Genomic DNA, 20724 nt, shown 5'->3' with positions numbered 1-20724 from the left:
CTCACTGACCCTCCTGTGTGCCTGCATTTCAGGCCTGATTACTTGTACTTGTGCTACATTCATAACATATGTTGTTGCTTTTTAATGTAAATATTTTGCAGACGATATTCAGTTTGATAACTATGGATTCTAGTGGTGGTAGTGCTAGTGCTAGTGCTAGTGCTCAAAGTGATGACATTGAGGATACTCCTTTGTGGAGATTTGTTGATAAGGGGCCCAAAATAGCACAAGGTGGAGGCAATGCGAGTTTTAAGTGTCACTTTTGTAAGCTTGTTAAGGGTGGCACTTATACTAGAGTGAGGGCTCACTTGTTGAAAATTCCGGGGAAGGGAGTTAGTACGTGTGAGAATATTTCAATTGATGATCAAGCTAAATTGCAAAAATTGGATGATGCGGTGGAGGCTAAAAAAAGAGCTGCTGCAAAACCAAAAGTTCCTCTTTTTCCTAATGAATCTTCTTCCTCCGATGTTAACTTTAGATAACCACATATCCAGATTGGTAAAAAAAAGAAAATCCACCAATACCATTCCTATGACTTTTAATATACAAAGTCGTAACCATTTGGATGCGGAAATTGCTAGAATGTTTTACACAGAAGGGTTACCTTTTAATCTTGCAAGGAATCCTTATTATGTAAGGTGTTACTCCTTTGCCGCTTCTAACCAAATTCCGGGCTATACTCCTCCGGGATATAATAAGTTGAGAACAACCTTGCTTCAACAAGAAAAACAAAATGTTGAGAGGTACTTGGAAAGAGAAAGGGGTTAGTGTAGTGAGTGATGGTTGGAGTAACTCACAAAGGAGACCTTTGATTAATGGCATGGTTGCTTGTGAAAGTGGTCCTATGTTCATCAAAGCGGTTGATTGCTCGGGTGAGGTGAAGGACAAAGAGTATATAGCCTCTTTGCTAAGTGAGGTAATAGATGAGGTTGACGATCAAAATGTTGTGCAAGTGTTAACGGATAATGCAAGTAGTTGTAAAGGTGCGGGGGAGTTAATTGAGGGAAGATATTCACATATATGTTGGACGCCATGTGTTGTCCACACTCTTAATCTTGCTTTGAAAAACATTTGTGCGGCTAGAAACACTAATAATAATGAAGAAACTTACAGTGAGTGTCATTGGATAACGGAGATTCATGTAGATGCTTTATTTATAAAGAACTACATAATGACCCATGGCATGAGGCTTGCAATTTTCAATAAGTTTTCTCCTTTGAAATTGCTTTCTGTTGCCGACACAAGATTTGCTTCTATTGTTGTGATGCTTAAAAGAATGAAACTTCTTAAAACCTCCTTGCAATCAATGGTAGTTAGTGAGGCGTGGACTTCTTATCATGAAGATCATCGTGGGCAAGCTATACTTGTGAGGGAAAAGATCTTAGATGATGGTTGGTGGGACAAAGTTGATTATATCCTTGAGTTCACACGTCCTATCTATAACATGATAAGAGATTGTGACACGGATAAGTCTTCACTTCATTTGGTATATGAGAGGTGGGAAGGTACGTCTTTCAAGGTCAAAGAGGCTATATACAAGCATGAGCATAAGTGAAGGAAAAGAAGATCTATATACTCAACATATTCATATATGTTTTAATTTAATTGTCATAAAATTAAATGGTGGATCTTATGCATGCAAACTAATAAACAATATAAAGAAGAAACCATCATCTTACATTGTGATTTTCGGATTTATGGGCACAAGTGAGTTCACCTACTCACTTGTTCTTGAGCTTTTCATATGTTAGGATGATCCTCCAAGCACTCAAAGTAGAATGCCTCCAATTAGTTGCACCCAAGACTAATCCCATAATCCTTACACTATTATTAACTAGATAATAATATAAGTAACCTTAAAAATATTCTAATATTTTATGATTACTACATTTGTAATCTTGAGAATATATTAGAAATTAGGAACAAAATTCCATAAAAACAATTTTATGTTTAGAGAGAAGTTGGAGTATTTTCTTTTCAATGTATGAAAAATGGAGAATACCATCACCAAAGGTGATGAGGGAGGACGGTCAAAAGAGGAGAGCATGGGGAGTGAATTTTTGATGTTATTTATGCCCAATAGCTTTTGGCATGGATTAGAGAAAAATTTATGGGAAAGACAAGAGCCAATGAAAAACAATGGCTTGTCTCATGTGTGTCTAATTGTGTCTTGTGCACACAATTCAAGGCACATTTTACACGGTTCAAAATGACCCATTTACGGGTCCATTTTGGTTCTTATATTTGTCGCACAAATACGTGTAATTTTATTTTAAACATCGTCTCATGTTTTAAATAATTCCCAATTAATTTCGTCTAACATCACTCCGCAAATATACGTGTACAACTGCACATATATTTTACGTACCAATATTAATCACATTAATCGATTAGTACAAATTTAATAATTAACCGCTTAATTATTAATTCCTGTCTCAAATAATTTATTATTCAATTATCGCATAATAAAAATAATAATTTCCGTGCCTTGAGTTCAAAACTCGAACTCTCTCTAAATAATTTGTTCGACTACCTTTTAGTCAATTTTAAGGAATTAATTAACTCGTATTGTCATACAATTAATTAATCTTTTCTATTATGGGAATCGTCCTTTAGGTGTGACCTCAAGGGATCAATCGACCACCACCGTCAAACGACAAGTAATGTCAAACTCTAGTCGACCAATCATTACCGATAAATGTTGGTCAGTTGACTATATATAATAGAATCATCCCAAGCGTATTCTTGTAATGAGATTTAATAATGATATTTAAATCATGTGATCGCACTATTGTTGAGGACACATTTCCCAACAATCTCCCACTTGACCTCGACAAGTGTGCGTCACCAATTCTCTTGTCCTATTACTATCTCCCACTCAATGCAAGGTGTCTTTCGGGTCGTACTTGCAAGTGATCATATCGAGAGTGGTTTCCTCGATCTGGAGAATAACTGATTGACCGGATTTATCTATCATAGATACCTTCCGAGCGTGGCCACGTATTTCCAGTTCATTACTCCTCGAGTGGCCCTGAGATATTGTTTTAACCCTGACAAGGGGGTGGATGCACTTATTGTTGGAATATGTGTCCTCCGACAATAATGCGATCACGACTGTTGATCATGATGATCACATGTTTAAGTCTCATTATAAAGAATACAATTGGGAAGTAATATTGTTACTGTCAACTGGTCAACATATATCGGTAATGATTGGTCGACTAGAGTTTGACATTCTTGTCGTGTGACGGTGGTGATCAGTTGACCCCCTAGGTCATACCTAAAGGGCAACACTCTTAATTGATTATTTAATTAATCGTATAACGTTGCGAGTTAATTAAATTACTTGAAAATTGACGGACGATTTTGGAAGTAAAATTTACGTATCATATTGAAATGTGATTAAATAAGATACGGTCTGAGTAATTGAATTGTATCATTACTCGGATGAAATAATTGTTTAATGTAACAATTAAATTGAATGAATTGTTATAAATACAATCAGTTGAAATTTATAAATGGTAAAATATTTTGGCACAAGTAATTATGAAATTACTAAGTCGATTTTTGTATGTGACGTATTTTATTAATACGTTGATTTTTAATATGTTAAAAATACATAACAAATATATGTGACATGTGACATGTAACATATAGACAATTGACAAAAATAATATGGAATCCTTATTATAGAGTGGGCCGAAAATTAGAAGGATTTAAGCTAATTATATGTTGTTTGTAATTAGTGGAAAAACACAATGATTAAAAGCAAACCTAGCCATGCAAGCCTATTGTTCCTTGTGAAGAACAATTTCTCCATGCATTGGCTCTCAAAAAGCCCCTCCTCTTACACGGTTTTGAGAAGGCAAATGCTATCATTGTTTTTCAATAATTTTACCTAATAATATACTAAGTGTAGTGTATTGTTTTCATTTCTAATTGATCATCCAAAATTAGTATTCTAGAGAGATAAAAAGCTCTCTATTTCTCCCTCCATAAAACCGAAACATATAAGTGTTTTATAAAAGTTTTTGGTTCAATTTTCTACCTTGATTAATATTATACTAGTATTTGTAATATTAATCAAATTAAGAGGAGCCTTGGGTATAAAGCTTAGGGAGAGATCTTATACTTAGATCTTGTTCATCCATAAGGGAAAGCTCAAGAACAAGAGAGAAAGGTGATCTCTCTTGTGCCCAATATAACCGAAATCTTCAATGTAAGGACTTGATTTCTCCTCTATTATATTATTTGTTTGCATGCATAAAATCCGTTTTAATTTTATGACAAATTATTTAGACATATATGAGTATGTTAATATGTATATGAATCTTCATTTCCTTCAATTGGTATCAGAGCCACGGTTGTTTGCATGCAAATTGGTTAAAAGTTTTTCCGAGTTATATGAATAACAAATAAAACTTGTAAAATTTGTGTTATTATGATATATCACGAAATTATTACATGCATGTTAATATTTCTGGTCCTAAAATGTTTTAGGATATTTTGGTTAATTTTTCGGATTTTTATTGTTCATATTTTACAATAATGGCATTTAAATGTGATTTTATGAGTAAAAATGTCATTTTTGGTCGAAAATTAGCTATACTTCGAATTTTAAGTTGATTTTTGGATATGTTGTCACATATATTATTTTGAGATAACCTGTAAAGTTTCATAATTTTTGGACTTGTTATGCTCGAAAAATGAATTTCTCATTATTAAATTCGGATTTAAGTGAAAAATAGGTTAATATGAGTTAAATTTCGAATCTGGTCATAGAAAATTAATATGTTGTCACATGCAATTTTACAAGATGTGTGTAAAATAATTGGCTATAAAGAAGTCTTTTTGCATGATTTATGAATTTTTGAAGAAAAATGGCATAAATAGTGACATTATTAGTGAAAATTAATAAAAACATAATCTATGACTTAAGAAAAACATCTAATGTTGCATTTTATTATATTTTTCAGATCTAAAATTGAAAAGTTAATGAAAATAATTTTTCCATGTTTTTATGATTATTTTATTAAAATCGATAAACCGCAACATTGTTTTTCCGGAAAATTTTCGAAATTTTTAACCTAAGATTTTGAACATTATGAGTGTCATGGAATTTTTCCAGAATGTTCATGAATTTAAATTTCAAATTTCAAATTTATTTGAAATTTTTGGATTTATTTGAAGTCTAATAGCTTATTTTTGTAATTTTTGGTCCATTTATGAACAATTTTGTAAATGAAAGTTAATTATGGTCAAATTATTAGTGAAGACTATATTTTGAGTCCTAAGAGGTTAGGGTAATTAACTTATGCATAAATATGAGTTTATGTATTTTTGTGATTATAAAATGTTGAAATCACGCAAACCGTAAAAACCGAGTAATATACGATATTGGCTAATTAAAGGCGATTTAGCATAAAATTGAGCATGTTCTTACATATTATAATGCTGCATTTTCTTTATGATTGTCATAATTTTAATTTATGTAATTTTGAATTATGTAATTTTACTTAGTATGGCCTTAGATTTTAATTGGTATTTCCGAAATGTATGGGAATATCGATTCGGTTGTAATTTTTATTGTGATCTCGTATCACCGTTTTGTAGTTTAATAGATTTATTTTATTTTAGTTACAAATGTATAATAGGAAATTATGTAATTTATTATGCAATTTTATTCATTCCGGAGTTCCAAAAGACGGATTTCTTCAAGAATGGCGATACATAAAGGCGGTGTTACCTCGAGATGCGTGCCACAACCGAAGTTCAAGGGACCAATGGAGTTGGTTTCCGAATATGTAATAGTTAAATAGTTTTCTATTTTAGGAAGGCCATACTAGGATTTATTTATCTTTATGCTTGCATTTTATTTTATGTCACATGCATCGCTAAATCGCCATAACTAAAACATGCATCCTTATTTTATCGAGTTTATCGACCGTGTCAAATATAATTATCGTAGTTCACCGCTTTAGTTCACTTAAAACGTGATAGATAATAATTTGACATGACCTCTCGCTAAAACAATCAATTGAGACATAGCCTTACCAAATAGTAGAAACCATGAAAACCTATTTCGCGAGGGAGTGCACTCGGCCACACCGGGATACAAACCTTGTTACGTAGGGGAAGTGGGTGATGAATGTTTATACACCGAGTTCATGTTAATGAGGGGTATTTCGGCACACCGTGCCCTAAATTGATATGGGTTTGGATTATGGACACATTTATTCGAAATTTGGGTTGTACTCAACGAAAGTATTCACGACGATTTCCGGATGTGTTTCGGGCTAGAGATGAATATTAATGTAAACATCATCGACCAAGAATTCTAAAAGTAGAATCGATTAAAAGGTTAATCCACCGAGTTATGTTGATAAGGGGTATTTCGGCACACCGTGCCCTAAGTTAATATGAATTTGGGTCTTGGAATCATTTATTCTAGTTGGGTAGAGGTCACTAGAAAAATGCATAAAACTTGTTTAAATCATACATTTTTACGAGTATTATTAAAACGACAATTGTTTTACTCCTTATATTTTGTTTTGTAGACCACTTCTTTTTCATAACAAATGGCAACACCAACTCCTAATGCTACACCACTCGCTACTTCATCTTGGCTCCGATCTTTTATGGATCGATGTAAACTTGAAAAGAATGGGTCAAATTTCTCCGATTGGGATGCCCAACTCAAATTAGCCGCCGAAGGTGACGACAAGCTTCGTTACCTTACCGAGGCCTCTCCACCCGAACCCTCCACTAGGTCCACCGCGGCCACTAGGGAAGCCTATGAGGCTTACCAAAAGGAGTCCGCCGCAATGAAAAATGTCTTAATATTTGCGATGGAGGCGGACCTCCAAAGGAGAGCCTTCAAAATGGGCAATGCTAATGAGATTTACTCCAAACTTGTGACCATGTTTTCACAAACTCCGCGGATCGTCCAATATGAGGCGGCCGCGGCATTCTTTGATCTCGACTTCAAAGAGGGCCAAAAGGTTAGCCCTCATGTGCTCAAACTCATGGAGCTTGTCGAGACCTCGAAAATTCAAAAGGTTGAAATCCCCAAAGAACTCATCGTAGATAGGATTCTACACTCCTTGTCTAAAGTCAAGGCATATGTGAAATTCCGGGTGAATTTCAACATGCAAGACAAGGATGTGTCTCTTGAGGAGTTGTACAAGTTACTTGTGCAAGCCGAGAGGGACATGGGGTTAAATGTGAACCCTCCCAAGGATGTGCTTAACATAAGCACAAAGAGTAAGGGGAAGTTCAAGAAGAGTGGAAAGAAGGGTAAAAAGCAAGCTCCCACATTCACCAAAGCTAAGTCTTGTGAAGCTAGCACCTCCAAAGTCAAGAAGGGTCCTCTTGATAAGTGCCATTATTGTAATGGCATGGGACATTGGAAAAGAAATTGTTCCAAGTACCTTGGTGATATCAAAGCTGGAAAGATCACTCCAGTAGGTAAATGACTAACCTTCTTTTATGTTTCTAAATTCATTTATGGTATTATGATGCAAAGTTGTGATAATGTATCTCCCTTTTTATTGTAAATAGGGCCTCCACCAAGCAAAGACAAAGGAAAGGAAAAACAAGCATGAGAAACCATGGAGAAGCTTAGGATAGCTTTTATGGAGCTTTGTTTTTCAATTGTCTTATTTTAAGTAATGTTTTGGATTTTAGAAATTTAAGTTTCCGTGTTCGACATGGAAAAGTATTTTGGATAATGAGTTGTATTTTGGATGATGGTGACTTGGTTTGCAACCCAAGTCACCCGTTTTATCATTTATCCTTTATGTTCTAAAATTTCATCTTTAAATGCTTGCTCCTTGAAACATAAGATTAGTCACTTAAGGTGATCTAATAGACAATTATAATGACGGGTTTCATTATATGTCCACATGCTTAAGGCTTGTGTATGATCATTTATGAAACAATTTTGAGTCTATGAACTCTCTTATAGGTATGTCAAATCACCAAGTACACATATGAAATCAATTACTATTAATCTATCTATGAGATAGTTCTCCTTATACTTCAACATCATTAATTTGTGTCTCATATGCTATCTTTGAATGTTTAGAGTATTTATTCTAAAGATAGAGTGGGAGAAAAATGAGGACACAACACACAAGGCAAGATAAAATTGTGTACTTGTGTAAATGAAGATCTACGCAAGAGAGAATGATTTGAATAAAGGTATATCTATTTACATAGTATGCCGAATAGATGAGATCTATGGTCTCAAGTTAGTTCTATATGACTAAAGAGATCAAGTGTAGTAATCATAAGAGTATATTCTCAAGATAACTACACGAGGAGACCAAAAGAAGTTTTGGAAGAAAATGACTAATGTAAAGTCTCAACAAGTTTTTGACTGAGTTTATGAAACATTTGACCAATAGTTTCAACCATGAGATTTACTTAAGAGCCTAAATGAATCAAAGTAACATACTAGTTATGATCGAGTTGCAAAATTGATATACCGATATCTTCAATGGCCAAAGTTTTTAACCACGCAAATGTCATTGTTTAACCTCACTATGAAATGGTTAAACCTCCTTCCAAAAGGGTATTTGCGAAGGACGTATTCTAGATATTGTTTATATTTGAATAATGACATTACTACACATCATTATGACATGAGTGTGTTGGAGATTTAAAATCTCTTTCCGTAAGGTTAAGATGAGACCACTTCAAAATAGGCATTTTGAAAGGATATGATGGGAACATATATGGTTTTATCTTAATAACTTGGCAATGCAATTTATATTTCAATTCTTGAATAGATTTCGATTGAGAAGTCAATTTCGGAATGTGTAGAATTGAGTGGGAGTTAGGAAATTCTCATGTGAAGACATGGAATGTAGTGGGAGCTGTTATCCTTTGAATGTTTACAACTCATCACTCATTAAAGAATGACGAGCTAATACCTTCTTTCATAAAGAAGCTTTTGAGTTTTCAATTCTGGATGAATATGGACAATGATGGATCAAATTACATCAAGGGATGTTGGATTAGTATTAAGAGATACACATCGTATCAACCTACACATAGGTTATTCATATGAATGAAAATGGAACTACCATTAGAAGTCATGGTCGTTCATTGAACCTATGAACGGTTGACTACGTGATTATTAGTAACTAATGTTTCCGCCATTAGAATAATCATGTACATGTCCAATTATGAATCATATGTATAAGAGCATGATGATTGATTTGTGAGCCATAATAGAAACGTCATGAATTCTCGAGTAGAATCCGATGAGCGATTTCAGTGATTGTCGGAATGTTCTATTGTGTGTCAAGAGGTTGCACATATTGTATAAAATCCGAGCACATATGAGGATTTATGAGAATCCCAAATCTTTCAAGCCTAGAAAGAGAAATGAGAAGTTTTGGAAAGATGCTTGGTTGAATAAGAGGTTATTCAAAAACAATCCTTCCTAGTAAAGCTAGGACTTGTGAGAAGTGCTAAAGCTAAATAATCTTGTCAATTGTTACAAGATTCTACAAAACACATACCTAGTGCATTGTGTGTGGATAGAATACTTGATCGGTACAAGTTGTGTTATTCATCGCAAATTCGTTCGTTATGAGATGATCGATAAGAAAGTTCTTTCAAGTTAAAGAACCAAAACCAAGGTTGGGAACCTTGATGTGTACTTGGTAAGATTCATGCTATGAGAGAGAACATGAATGTGAAGGAGATTGCAAGTGTAAGAAGTTTGAACGCGTGGACACATGGCATGTTAAACTTCTATTGCAATAAATAAGTGGTTACACTTATAATATACATCACAAGGTTGTGATATGATATTGACTACCCGAGTGTGATGTCGACATTTGTCGTTTGAGTTATTAATAACTCACCTTGTACATTGTTATATCCAAACGGGTTGTAGAGACAATTGAACCCCGTTAAAGTGAACATGGATTAACATTGTTTTTGCCCATAGTCACTTATATGAGGTGACGTCTCGAAGTGACTAGAGTGTGATGCGATTGATGGCAAGTTCAAGTGCCATAGAGTCATGTGAGATGACTAGTCAATCACATAGGCAGACTGTTAGGAACATTTTGTCGGGCCTAATGACCGCTTATAGAGTTCTGGCAAATTTATATAGCCTGGTCGTGGCGAGAGCTACTATAGTATTCGAATGAGTCAATTCTTTTGACTAAAGACTATTCTCCTAAGATGGCACAGTTTCAGATTAACTTTGATTTGTGTTACTACGACCTTCGTAAATGGGGTCAAATGAGCATATTTTGGGTTATGATGGTTGTGGCTAGTCGAAGGGAATGAGTGCGATAGGAATTGTCCACCCCTAGTCAGGGTTATAACAATATCTCAGGGCCACTCGAGGAGTAATGAACTGGAAATGCGTGGCCACGCTCGGATGGCATCCAGAGTGGATAAATCCGGTCAATCAGTTGTTCTCCAGATCGAGGAAACCACTCTCGATATGATCACTTGCAAGTACGACCTGAAAGACACCTTGCATTGAGTGGGAGATAGTAATAGGACAAGAGAATCGGTGACGCACACTTGTCGAGGACAAGTGGGAGATTGTTGGAATATGTGTCCTCCGACAATAATGCGATCACGACTGTTGATCATGATGATCACATGTTTAAGTCTCATTATAAAGAATACAATTGGGAAGTAATATTATTCTTGTCAATGGTCAACATATATCGGTAATGATTGGCTGACTAGAGTTTGACATTACTGTCGTGTGACGGTGGTGATCAGTTGACCCCCTAGGTCATACCTAAAGGGCAACACTCTTAATTGATTATTTAATTAATCGTATAACGTTGCGAGTTAATTAAATTACTTGAAAATTGACGGACGATTTTGGAAGTAAAATTTACGTATCATATTGAAATGTGATTAAATAAGATACGGTCTGAGTAATTGAATTGTATCATTACTCGGATGAAATAATTGTTTAATGTAACAATTAAATTGAATGAATTGTTATAAATACAATCAGTTGAAATTTATAAATGGTAAAATATTTTGGCACAAGTAATTATGAAATTACTAAGTCGATTTTTGTATGTGACGTATTTTATTAATACGTTGATTTTTAATATGTTAAAAATACATAACAAATATATGTGACATGTGACATGTAACATATAGACAATTGACAAAAATAATATGGAATCCATATTATAGAGTGGGCCGAAAATTAGAAGGATTTAAGCTAATTATATGTTGTTTGTAATTAGTGGAAAAACACAATGATTAAAAGCAAACCTAGCCATGCAAGCCTATTGTTCCTTGTGAAGAACAATTTCTCCATGCATTGGCTCTCAAAAAGCCCCTCCTCTTACACGGTTTTGAGAAGGCAAATGCTATCATTGTTTTTCAATAATTTTACCTAATAATATACTAAGTGTAGTGTATTGTTTTCATTTCTAATTGATCATCCAAAATTAGTATTCTAGAGAGATAAAAAGCTCTCTATTTCTCCCTCCATAAAACCGAAACATATAAGTGTTTTATAAAAGTTTTTGGTTCAATTTTCTACCTTGATTAATATTATACTAGTATTTGTAATATTAATCAAATTAAGAGGAGCCTTGGGTATAAAGCTTAGGGAGAGATCTTATACTTAGATCTTGTTCATCCATAAGGGAAAGCTCAATAACAAGAGAGAAAGGTGATCTCTCTTGTGCCCAATATAACCGAAATCTTCAATGTAAGGACTTGATTTCTCCTCTATTATATTATTTGTTTGCATGCATAAAATCCGTTTTAATTTTATGACAAATTATTTAGACATATATGAGTATGTTAATATGTATATGAATCTTCATTTCCTTCACTTATTCCCTTCGACTAGCCACAACCATCATAACCCAAAATATGCCCATTTGACCCCATTTACGAAGGTCGTAGTAACACAAATCAAAGTTAATCTGAAACTGTGCCATCTTAGGTGAACAGTCTTTAGTCAAAGAATCGACTCATTAGAATACTATATTAGCTCTCGCCACGACCAGGCTTTATAAATTTGCGTAACTCTATAAGCGGTCCTTTGCCCGACAAAGTGTTCCCAAATCGCCTATGTGATCGACTAGTCATCTCACATGACTCTATGGCACTTGAACTTGTCATCAATCGCATCACACTCTAGTCACTTCGAGACGTCACCTCATATAAGTGACTATGGGCGAATACAATGCTAATCCGTGTTCACTTTAACGGGGTTCAATTGTCTTTACAACCCGTTTGGATGTAACAAAGTATAATAAAAGAGTTTTAAAGTAAAACTCGAACGACAAATGCGATTATCACATATGAATAGTCAATGCCCGATTACTATTTCATGTTCTATAATCTAATTTGATCTTGTAGTTGTTCATTTCAATTCAATTGAAATGACATGACTCATCATGTTTAGCCTTTGAGAAGGCTTTGGTTAGTAGGTTTTATCAATTTTTTGTACCTTACTCAACCTCACTACATACTCGTTTTCCTTTGTAATGTATACATTTGCATTACAAAACTTTCTGAGTACGTGTCGAGATCCAATCAAGACATAGGCCATCTAGCCTAAGAATAGCTCCCACTGTTTTCACAGTGTGCGGGACTCATCCTTCTTGCACATCTCATGATCGCAAGTGTACTCAATTTCCGTTATAAATATCTCTCATTGTTCTTTATTGCCTAGAACGATTCTAGAAAATCTACTTCTTAATTAACATTGCCACAATGGTATCTTAACCATCCTAATGTGTTTTGATTATGGTTTTGTCAGAAACCATGCGCAATCTCAATTGTCAATTGTCACTTGTGTAACACCCTTACACAAAATTGCATCATAAACACTTTGCTTTACTTCCTTAATGCTTCTGCAAGCACTTAAGGGTAATCTTTATAGCTTACTTGGTAAAGATTACTTAAATTCGATTTTGAAAACAATTCATCATACTCAAAGCATATGAAGTGTTATACATCATTTCTTTTTAATTGATTCGGCAGCGGAAGCAAATGAAATCAATCAAATATGTTCAATTTAATTGAACTAGTCATGAATCTTATCAACATAAGACTTCTTACTGACGCTAATATCATGTGGATTTATCTTCATAAATCCGGATATTCAAGATGTATTATAATACTCCAAAAGTCTTAAATCGTTCTCAATGATCAATATGTCATCCACATATCGGACTAATTAAAAATTCCGTAACTCCCACTAAACTCCATGTATAAACACAACTTCTCGACTTATCGAGAAATGTTTTATCACATGGTCAAAATGTTGATTCCAACTCATTGATGTCCTACTTAAGATCCTCTCTTAAGTTTCACATTATCTTAGGATTGCAAGAATCTATAAAACTTATGACATGTATTGAATACATTCCTTATATTGAAGAAGTGGGTTTTAGATTCACTTGTTGTATGCATATCCTCATAATGAAACACAATCCCTAAGAAGATCCAAATAGACTTAATCATTTCAATTAGTGCAAAACCCTTTGCAACCAATCTTGCTTTGAAATATCTCTTTATTAGTGCAAAACCCTTTGTCACTAATCAAGCCCTTATGTTTCGGATTTTCATGGCTCTAAGCCTTGTATTGAGTTGTGACTTAAACACTCTTATGTAAGTCATATGTTCATTACTTTCTAGAAGTAATCAACTTGAATCAAACAATTTCTTTTGTAAGTTATAAGCTCTTTACTTTCTTAAAAGTATTCATCATTTTTAACAAGTGACGAATTTAACCTCCTAGGTTTTGAAGAAACAATGTATAATGTCTTACACAAAACGTCTCATGTAGTCAAGAAAGACCAGTTTCTTGCGACATAACATTCTCTGTGGCATTCTTTGTGGCTCTTGAATAATTTCTCCCACTCTGTCTTCTAAAAATAAACTTGTATTTTAGAAAGACAGCTTCACGAGCCGCAAACCCGTCGTACTCGTGATAATTGAAGAGGGAAAAATGAGCATTTGTTTCTTGTGAAAACTTACAAACATGGTACCCTTACCATTTCATATCTCATATGATTTGATTTAGTGGAAAATAATTTAGACAAAATGATAAAATCCCCAAAAGGATCAAGTAACTCAAAGTAACTTGATCGAAGTCCAAACCTTATCGAATAGCGTTTGAATTCTTATCCAATCACACATTATTTCATAATGCGTGCTAAGAGAGATTAACTTGTGATATTAGATCACATTTCCATTGGCTTATATCAAAGTCTTCACTTTGATAATTCCATCACGACTAAATCGTGATTTCTTTAACTCTTTAAACTTCTTTAAAGATTTCTCTATTTACCTTATTAAGTGAACACACTAGTGTCAACTTAAATCGTTGGTAAAAGAGAATGATCAACCTATTATGGATCAATGATTTATAACCTCGATCTCCTTTTCAACCAAAAGGCACGAGATATCTTGCTTTGAATACAAGATACGCATATACCATTAACAATCTAATGGTTTCAAGAGTACTCGTTAATTCTTTGCGTTCATCATTCCAAAATTTTAAAGTTTAATCTTGGGTTACCAATTTGAGTCTTGCATCATCTTCATGATATATCATTCTAGTTTGGTTTAGAATATAATCACCTTGATAAAGGGCTAGCCCTACATCAAATCGTGGTGTATAGGGTCACAAAAGCGAAACCTCTTTTGTATCTTAACAAGTTTGTATTCTTATTTAGAGTTTATGTACTTAATAGTCACAATTAAGTACAACTCCAAACCCAAAAACTAGATTTAGTACACAATGACTCTATCTCTTGACATTATTGTTGCTAGTCGTCATATTCTAATCATCCTATGTATCAAGTACAATGATGAAAACCTCCATTGGTTTCTAATATTGATTTAAGTAGTACTAGCAAAATTTTATGTTTAATCAAATAAACAATTAAAGAAGAAGGTTCAATTAGATGTCCCACAACTAACTTGTTGATACTTCAATAATTTGGGGTAGTTTCCTTTCTCGTGTCCAACATTTAAAACAATGGAAACTTATCGGTCGGGATTGATAGGTTTAGTATCGTCATTCTCAACAACTTTACCTTTAACATTAGCTTGTATCAATTCCATTATAATCTTTACTTCTTGAACCTCGTCCTCATCTTAACGGTTTAAGAGAATGCTCCCACTCATTTCAATGAGTCTTTGCTTTGAGAAGCAAAATTGAATTCATGAAGATTACTCTTCATTTGTTCGTTTTAGTCTTAAAACTTTCATTGAAGTGGTTGCGTTATTTTGATCAATTACGAATTCTTGACAAAACTAATTACCAAAACAATTTATCGCTTCAAGGTACTTAATTCATTTAAGTACATGAAAAACAATCCATTGTAAGTAGATGTGTTAGTCTAGAATCAAAAACCTGTTTGATAATGAATAACTTTAATCTATACTCTTTACAAGAGATCCTTAGCAATGGTTCGTTTGAGGTTTTAGAAGTAAATTCAAATTTTGTCTTTAGTTACGATGTTTTAATGGAGATTTGTATCAAAATCGAAATGATATCGTATATGAATTGTGGTAAAGAAATAGAACAATATAAAAACGGAATAGTGGAAAACTTAACATTTATCGTTTTATTAATACTTGAAAAACAAGTATAGCATTTACATAGTGACCTCTACCCAACTATGATAAATGATTCCAAGACCCAAATTCATATTGACTTAGGCACGGTGGGGCCGATACATCCTTTATCAATATAACTCGGTGGATTAACGTTTAATCGATTCTACTTTTAGAACTCTTGGTCGATAATATTACATTAACATTTATCTTTAGCCCAAAACACATCCGACAAGGGCACGGTGGGGCCGATACATCCCTTATCAAAAACTTTTGTTGAGTTCAATCCAAATTTCGAATAAATGTGTCCATGATCCAAACCCACATTAACTTGGGCACGGTGTGGCCGATACATCCCTTATCAACATGAATTCGGGGGATAGACATTTATCACCCACTTCCCCTACGTAACAAGGTTTGTACCCCGGTGGGGCCGAGCGCACTCCCTCGCGAAATAGGTTTTCATGGTTTCTACTATTTGGTAAGGCTATGTCTCAATTAATTGTTTTAGCGAGAGGTCATGTCAATTTATTATCTATCACGTTTTAAGTGAACTAAAGCGGTGAACTACGATAATTCTAATTGACACGGTCGATAAACTCGATAAAAGAAGATGCATGTTTTAGTTATGGCGATTTAGCGATGCATGCGACATAAAATAAAATGCAAGCATAAAAATAAATAAATCCTAGTATGGCCTTTCCTAAAATAGAAAAACTATTTAACTATTACATATTCGGAAACCAACTCCATTGGTCCCTTGAACTTCGGTTGTGGCACGCATCTCGAGGTAACACCGTCTTTATATATCGCCATCTTGAAGAAATCCGTCTTTGGGAACTCCGAGATGAATTTAAATTACATAATAAATTACATAATTTCCTATTATACATTTGTAACTAAAATAAAATAAATCTATTAAATTACAAAACGGTGATACGAAATCACAATAAAATTACAACCGAATCGATATTCCCATACATTTCGGGAAATACCAATTAAAATCTAAGGCCATACTAAGTAAAATTACATAATTCAAAAATTACATAAATTAAAATTATGACAATCATAAATAAAATGCAGCATTATAATATGTATGAACATGCCCAATTTTATGCTAAATCGCCTTTAATTAGCCAATATCGTATATTACTCGGTTTGACGGTTTGCGTGATTTCAACATTTTACAATCACAAAAATTACATAAATTCATATTTATGCATAAGTTAATTACCCTAACCTCTTAGGACTCAAAATTTAGTCTTCACTAATTATTTGACCATAATTAACTCATATTTATAAAATTGTTCATTAATGGACTAAAAATTACAAAAATAAGCTATAAACTTCAAATAAATCAAAAATTTCAAATAAATTTGAAATTTGAAATTTAAACTCATGAACATTCTGGAAAAATACCATGACACTCATAATGTTCAAAAACTTAGGTTAAAAATTTCGAAATTTTTCCGGAAAAACAATGTTGCGGTTTATCGGTTTTTAATAAAATAATCATAAAAACATGGGAAAAATTATATTCATTAAATTTTCAATTTTAGATCTGAAAAAGATAATAAAATGCAACATATAACGTTTTTCCTTAGTCATAGATTATGTTTTATTAATTTTTCACTAATAATGTCACTATTTATGCTATTTTTCTTCAAAATTCCATAAATCATGCAAAAAGACTTCATTATAGCCCATTATTTTACACACATCTTGTAAAATTGCATGTGACAACATACTAAATTTCTATGACCATATTCGAAATTTATCTCATATTAACCTATTTTTCACCTAAATCCGAATTTAATAATGAAAAATCCATTTTTCGAGCATAACAAGTCCAAAAATTATGAAAATTTACAGGTTATCTCAAAATAATATATGTGACAACATATCCAAAAATCACTGGAAAATTCGAAGTATAACTAATTTTAGACCGAAAATGACATTTTTACTCATAAAATCACATTTAAATGCCATTATTGTATAATATGAACAATAAAAATCCGTAAATTTAACCAAAATATCCTAAAATATTTTAGGACCAGAAATTTTAACATGCATGAATTAATTTCGTGATATCTCATAATAACACAAATTTTACAAGTTTTATATGTTAATCTTTATAACTCGGAAAAACTTTTTAACCGATTTGCATGCAAACAACCATGGCTCTTGATACCGATTGAAGGAAAAGAAGATCTATATACTCAATATATTCATATATGTTTTAATTTAATTGTCATAAAATTAAATGGTGGATCTTATGCATGCAAACTAATAAACAATATAAAGAAGAAACCATCATCTTACATTGTGATTTTCGGATTTATGGGCACAAGTGAGTTCACCTACTCACTTGTTCTTGAGCTTTCCATATGTTAGGATGATCCTCCAAGCACTCAAAGTAGAATGCCTCCAATTAGTTGCACCCAAGACTAATCCCATAATCCTTACACTATTATTAACTAGATAATAATATAAGTAACCTTAAAAATATTCTAATATTTTATGATTACTACATTTGTAATCTTGAGAATATATTAGAAATTAGGAACAAAATTCCATAAAAACAATTTTATGTTTAGAGAGAAGTTGGAGTATTTTCTTTTCAATGTATGAAAAATGGAGAATACCATCACCAAAGGTGATGAGGGAGGACGGTCAAAAGAGGAGAGCATGGGGAGTGAATTTTTGATGTTATTTATGCCCAATAGCTTTTGGCATGGATTAGAGAAAAATTTATGGGAAAGACAAGAGCCAATGAAAAACAATGGCTTGTCTCATGTGTGTCTAATTGTGTCTTGTGCACACAATTCAGGGCACATTTTACACGGTTCAAAATGACCCATTTACGGGTCCATTTTGGTTCTTATATTTGTCGCACAAATACGTGTAATTTTATTTTAAACATCGTCTCATGTTTTAAATAATTCCCAATTAATTTCGTCTAACATCACTCCGCAAATATACGTGTACAACTGCACATATATTTTACGTACCAATATTAATCACATTAATCGATTAGTACAAATTTAATAATTAACCGCTTAATTATTAATTCCTGTCTCAAATAATTTATTATTCAATTATCGCATAATAAAAATAATAATTTCCGTGCCTTGAGTTCAAAACTCGAACTCTCTCTAAATAATTTGTTCGACTACCTTTTAGTCAATTTTAAGGAATTAATTAACTCGTATTGTCATACAATTAATTAATCTTTTCTATCATGGGAATCGTCCTTTAGGTGTGACCTCAAGGGATCAACTGACCACCACCGTCAAACGACAGTAATGTCAAACTCTAGTCAGCCAATCATTACCGATAAATGTTGGTCAGTTGACTATATATAATAGAATCATCCCAAGCGTATTCTTGTAATGAGATTTAATAATGATATTTAAATCATGTGATCGCACTATTGTTGAGGACACATTTCCCAACAATAAGTGTGTAAGTGAAGAGTCCACTTTTTTCAAGGTGGTGGAAAGCATTCTTACAAGTCATTGGAGTAAAACTAGCACTCCTCTACATAGCTTGGCACATTCTTTGGTTCCAAGGTAACTATACTAATTTATTTGTTTTTTTATACAACCATGAAATTTATGTCTACTGCACATTTCTAATTAGGTTTACTGCCATTTAATAGTTTATTTGATGCATCAAGATTTTGCAGTTTGTCTACTTTCTGTACACAGGTAGTATCTTTTCTATATACGTATTGTATCTTTAAATTCCTGCAGAACATTAACATATCAGACCTCCAATGAACAGGGATTACATAATGATATAAGAAGCACAGTGAAGTACATAGTTAAATAGCCATTTTTTATACAAGTTGTTGGTTTGGATCTTAACTTACATGTTTACTGCCATTTTCTAAACAACTTTAAGCTGGTCATTTTCTGAACTATAAGCTAGCCATTATTTTTTAAGTTGCCTATTTTCTATTTCTACGGAACAATTGATGCAACTGACCATTTTCATCCGTAACTAATTTTGTTGTCATAATCCTTAATACTTGTTTTATTTTCTCTAAGGTTCTACACTCAAAAGTGGCTTGATGAAATTCCCGGTCGAGTTGTTCCACATGTTGATAATGAAGTCTCGTCTTCGAGATTGTCTTGTTTTAGGAGACTTTTCCCATGTGCGAATGATAGAAGAAAAGCCAACACCGAGTATGCCATCTTTTCGAGAAGAGATCATGACATTTTTAAAGACTTGGAATGTGTAGAAGACATGTCTCTAATGGGAGCAAAGCATTGGTGGGCTACTTATGGTTCAATTGCTCCTAATCTTCAAGGTTTGACATTCAAGTTGTTAGGACAACCTTCTTCTTCTTCTTGTAGTGAAAGAAATTGGAGTATCTACAAGTTTATTCACTCTTGTACTAGAAACAGGCTTACTCCAAAACGAGCCGAAGACTTGGTAAGAATTCATAATAATTTACGCTTACTTTCTAGAAATAGTGAGGAGTATATCAAAGGAAGAACCAAAATGTCGGATGTTGGTGGAGATGAGCATGATAATCTTGATGATGTTGGTTGTCTTGATGTGGCTAATCTCTCCCTTGATGAGCCTGACATGGAAATGATGCTCTTTGGTGATGATGGTGAGATTGGTGACCTTGGTGAGTTAGATGATCGTACATCGGGTAATGATGCTTGATGGGGTTTGTAATTTGAAACTTTCCATGATTTTTATTTATTTTGTAAGACTTGAAATTTTATTTAAATTTGGCTTTGTAATTTGAAACTTTGTTGTTGGTAAGACATTTGATTTTCATGTATAAGACATTTGTGTTGGGAAATGTGTCCTCAACAATAATGCGATCACATGATTTAAATATCATTATTAAATCTCATTTTAAAGAATACAATTGGGAAGTAATTTTGTTACTGTCAACTGGTCAACATATATCGGTAATGATTGGCTGACTAGAGTTTGACATTACTGTCGTGTGACGGTGGTGATCGATTGACCCCTAGGTCATACCTAAAGGGCAACACTCTTAATTGATTATTTAATTGATCGTATAACGTTGCGAGTTAATTAAATTACTTGAAAATTGACGGACGATTTTTGGAAGTAAAATTTACGTATCAAATTGAAATGTGATTA

General features: G+C 33.3%; 1 protein-coding gene across 1 annotated transcript; it reads left to right on the top strand.

Annotated features, from left to right (window-relative positions):
• The first annotated feature begins 733 nt into the window (after window positions 1-733).
• Window positions 734-20271, top strand: LOC141607679 (uncharacterized). The gene is made up of 3 exons (XM_074427032.1): window positions 734-1505; window positions 19280-19301; window positions 19644-20271. Exons 1-3 carry the CDS (start codon window positions 734-736, stop codon window positions 20269-20271), a joined length of 1422 nt encoding a protein of 473 aa, XP_074283133.1.
• The last annotated feature ends 453 nt before the right edge of the window (window positions 20272-20724 follow it).

This window comes from Silene latifolia, chromosome 10 (genome assembly GCF_048544455.1).
Source record: "Silene latifolia isolate original U9 population chromosome 10, ASM4854445v1, whole genome shotgun sequence".
Taxonomy (NCBI): domain Eukaryota; kingdom Viridiplantae; phylum Streptophyta; class Magnoliopsida; order Caryophyllales; family Caryophyllaceae; genus Silene; species Silene latifolia.
Note: the sequence above shows the minus strand (reverse complement) of the source record. Positions and strands in the feature narration are given on the sequence as shown.

Coding starts and splice junctions, on each gene's coding strand:
- LOC141607679 (XM_074427032.1), top strand. CDS start 734: ATGTTGAGAGGTACTTGGAAAGAGAAAGGGGTTAGTGTAGTGAGTGAT. Junction 1,506..19,279: donor GGTATATGAGAGGTGGGAAG/GTACGTCTTTCA, acceptor AAGATTTTGCAG/TTTGTCTACTTTCTGTACAC. Junction 19,302..19,643: donor TGTCTACTTTCTGTACACAG/GTAGTATCTTTT, acceptor ATTTTCTCTAAG/GTTCTACACTCAAAAGTGGC.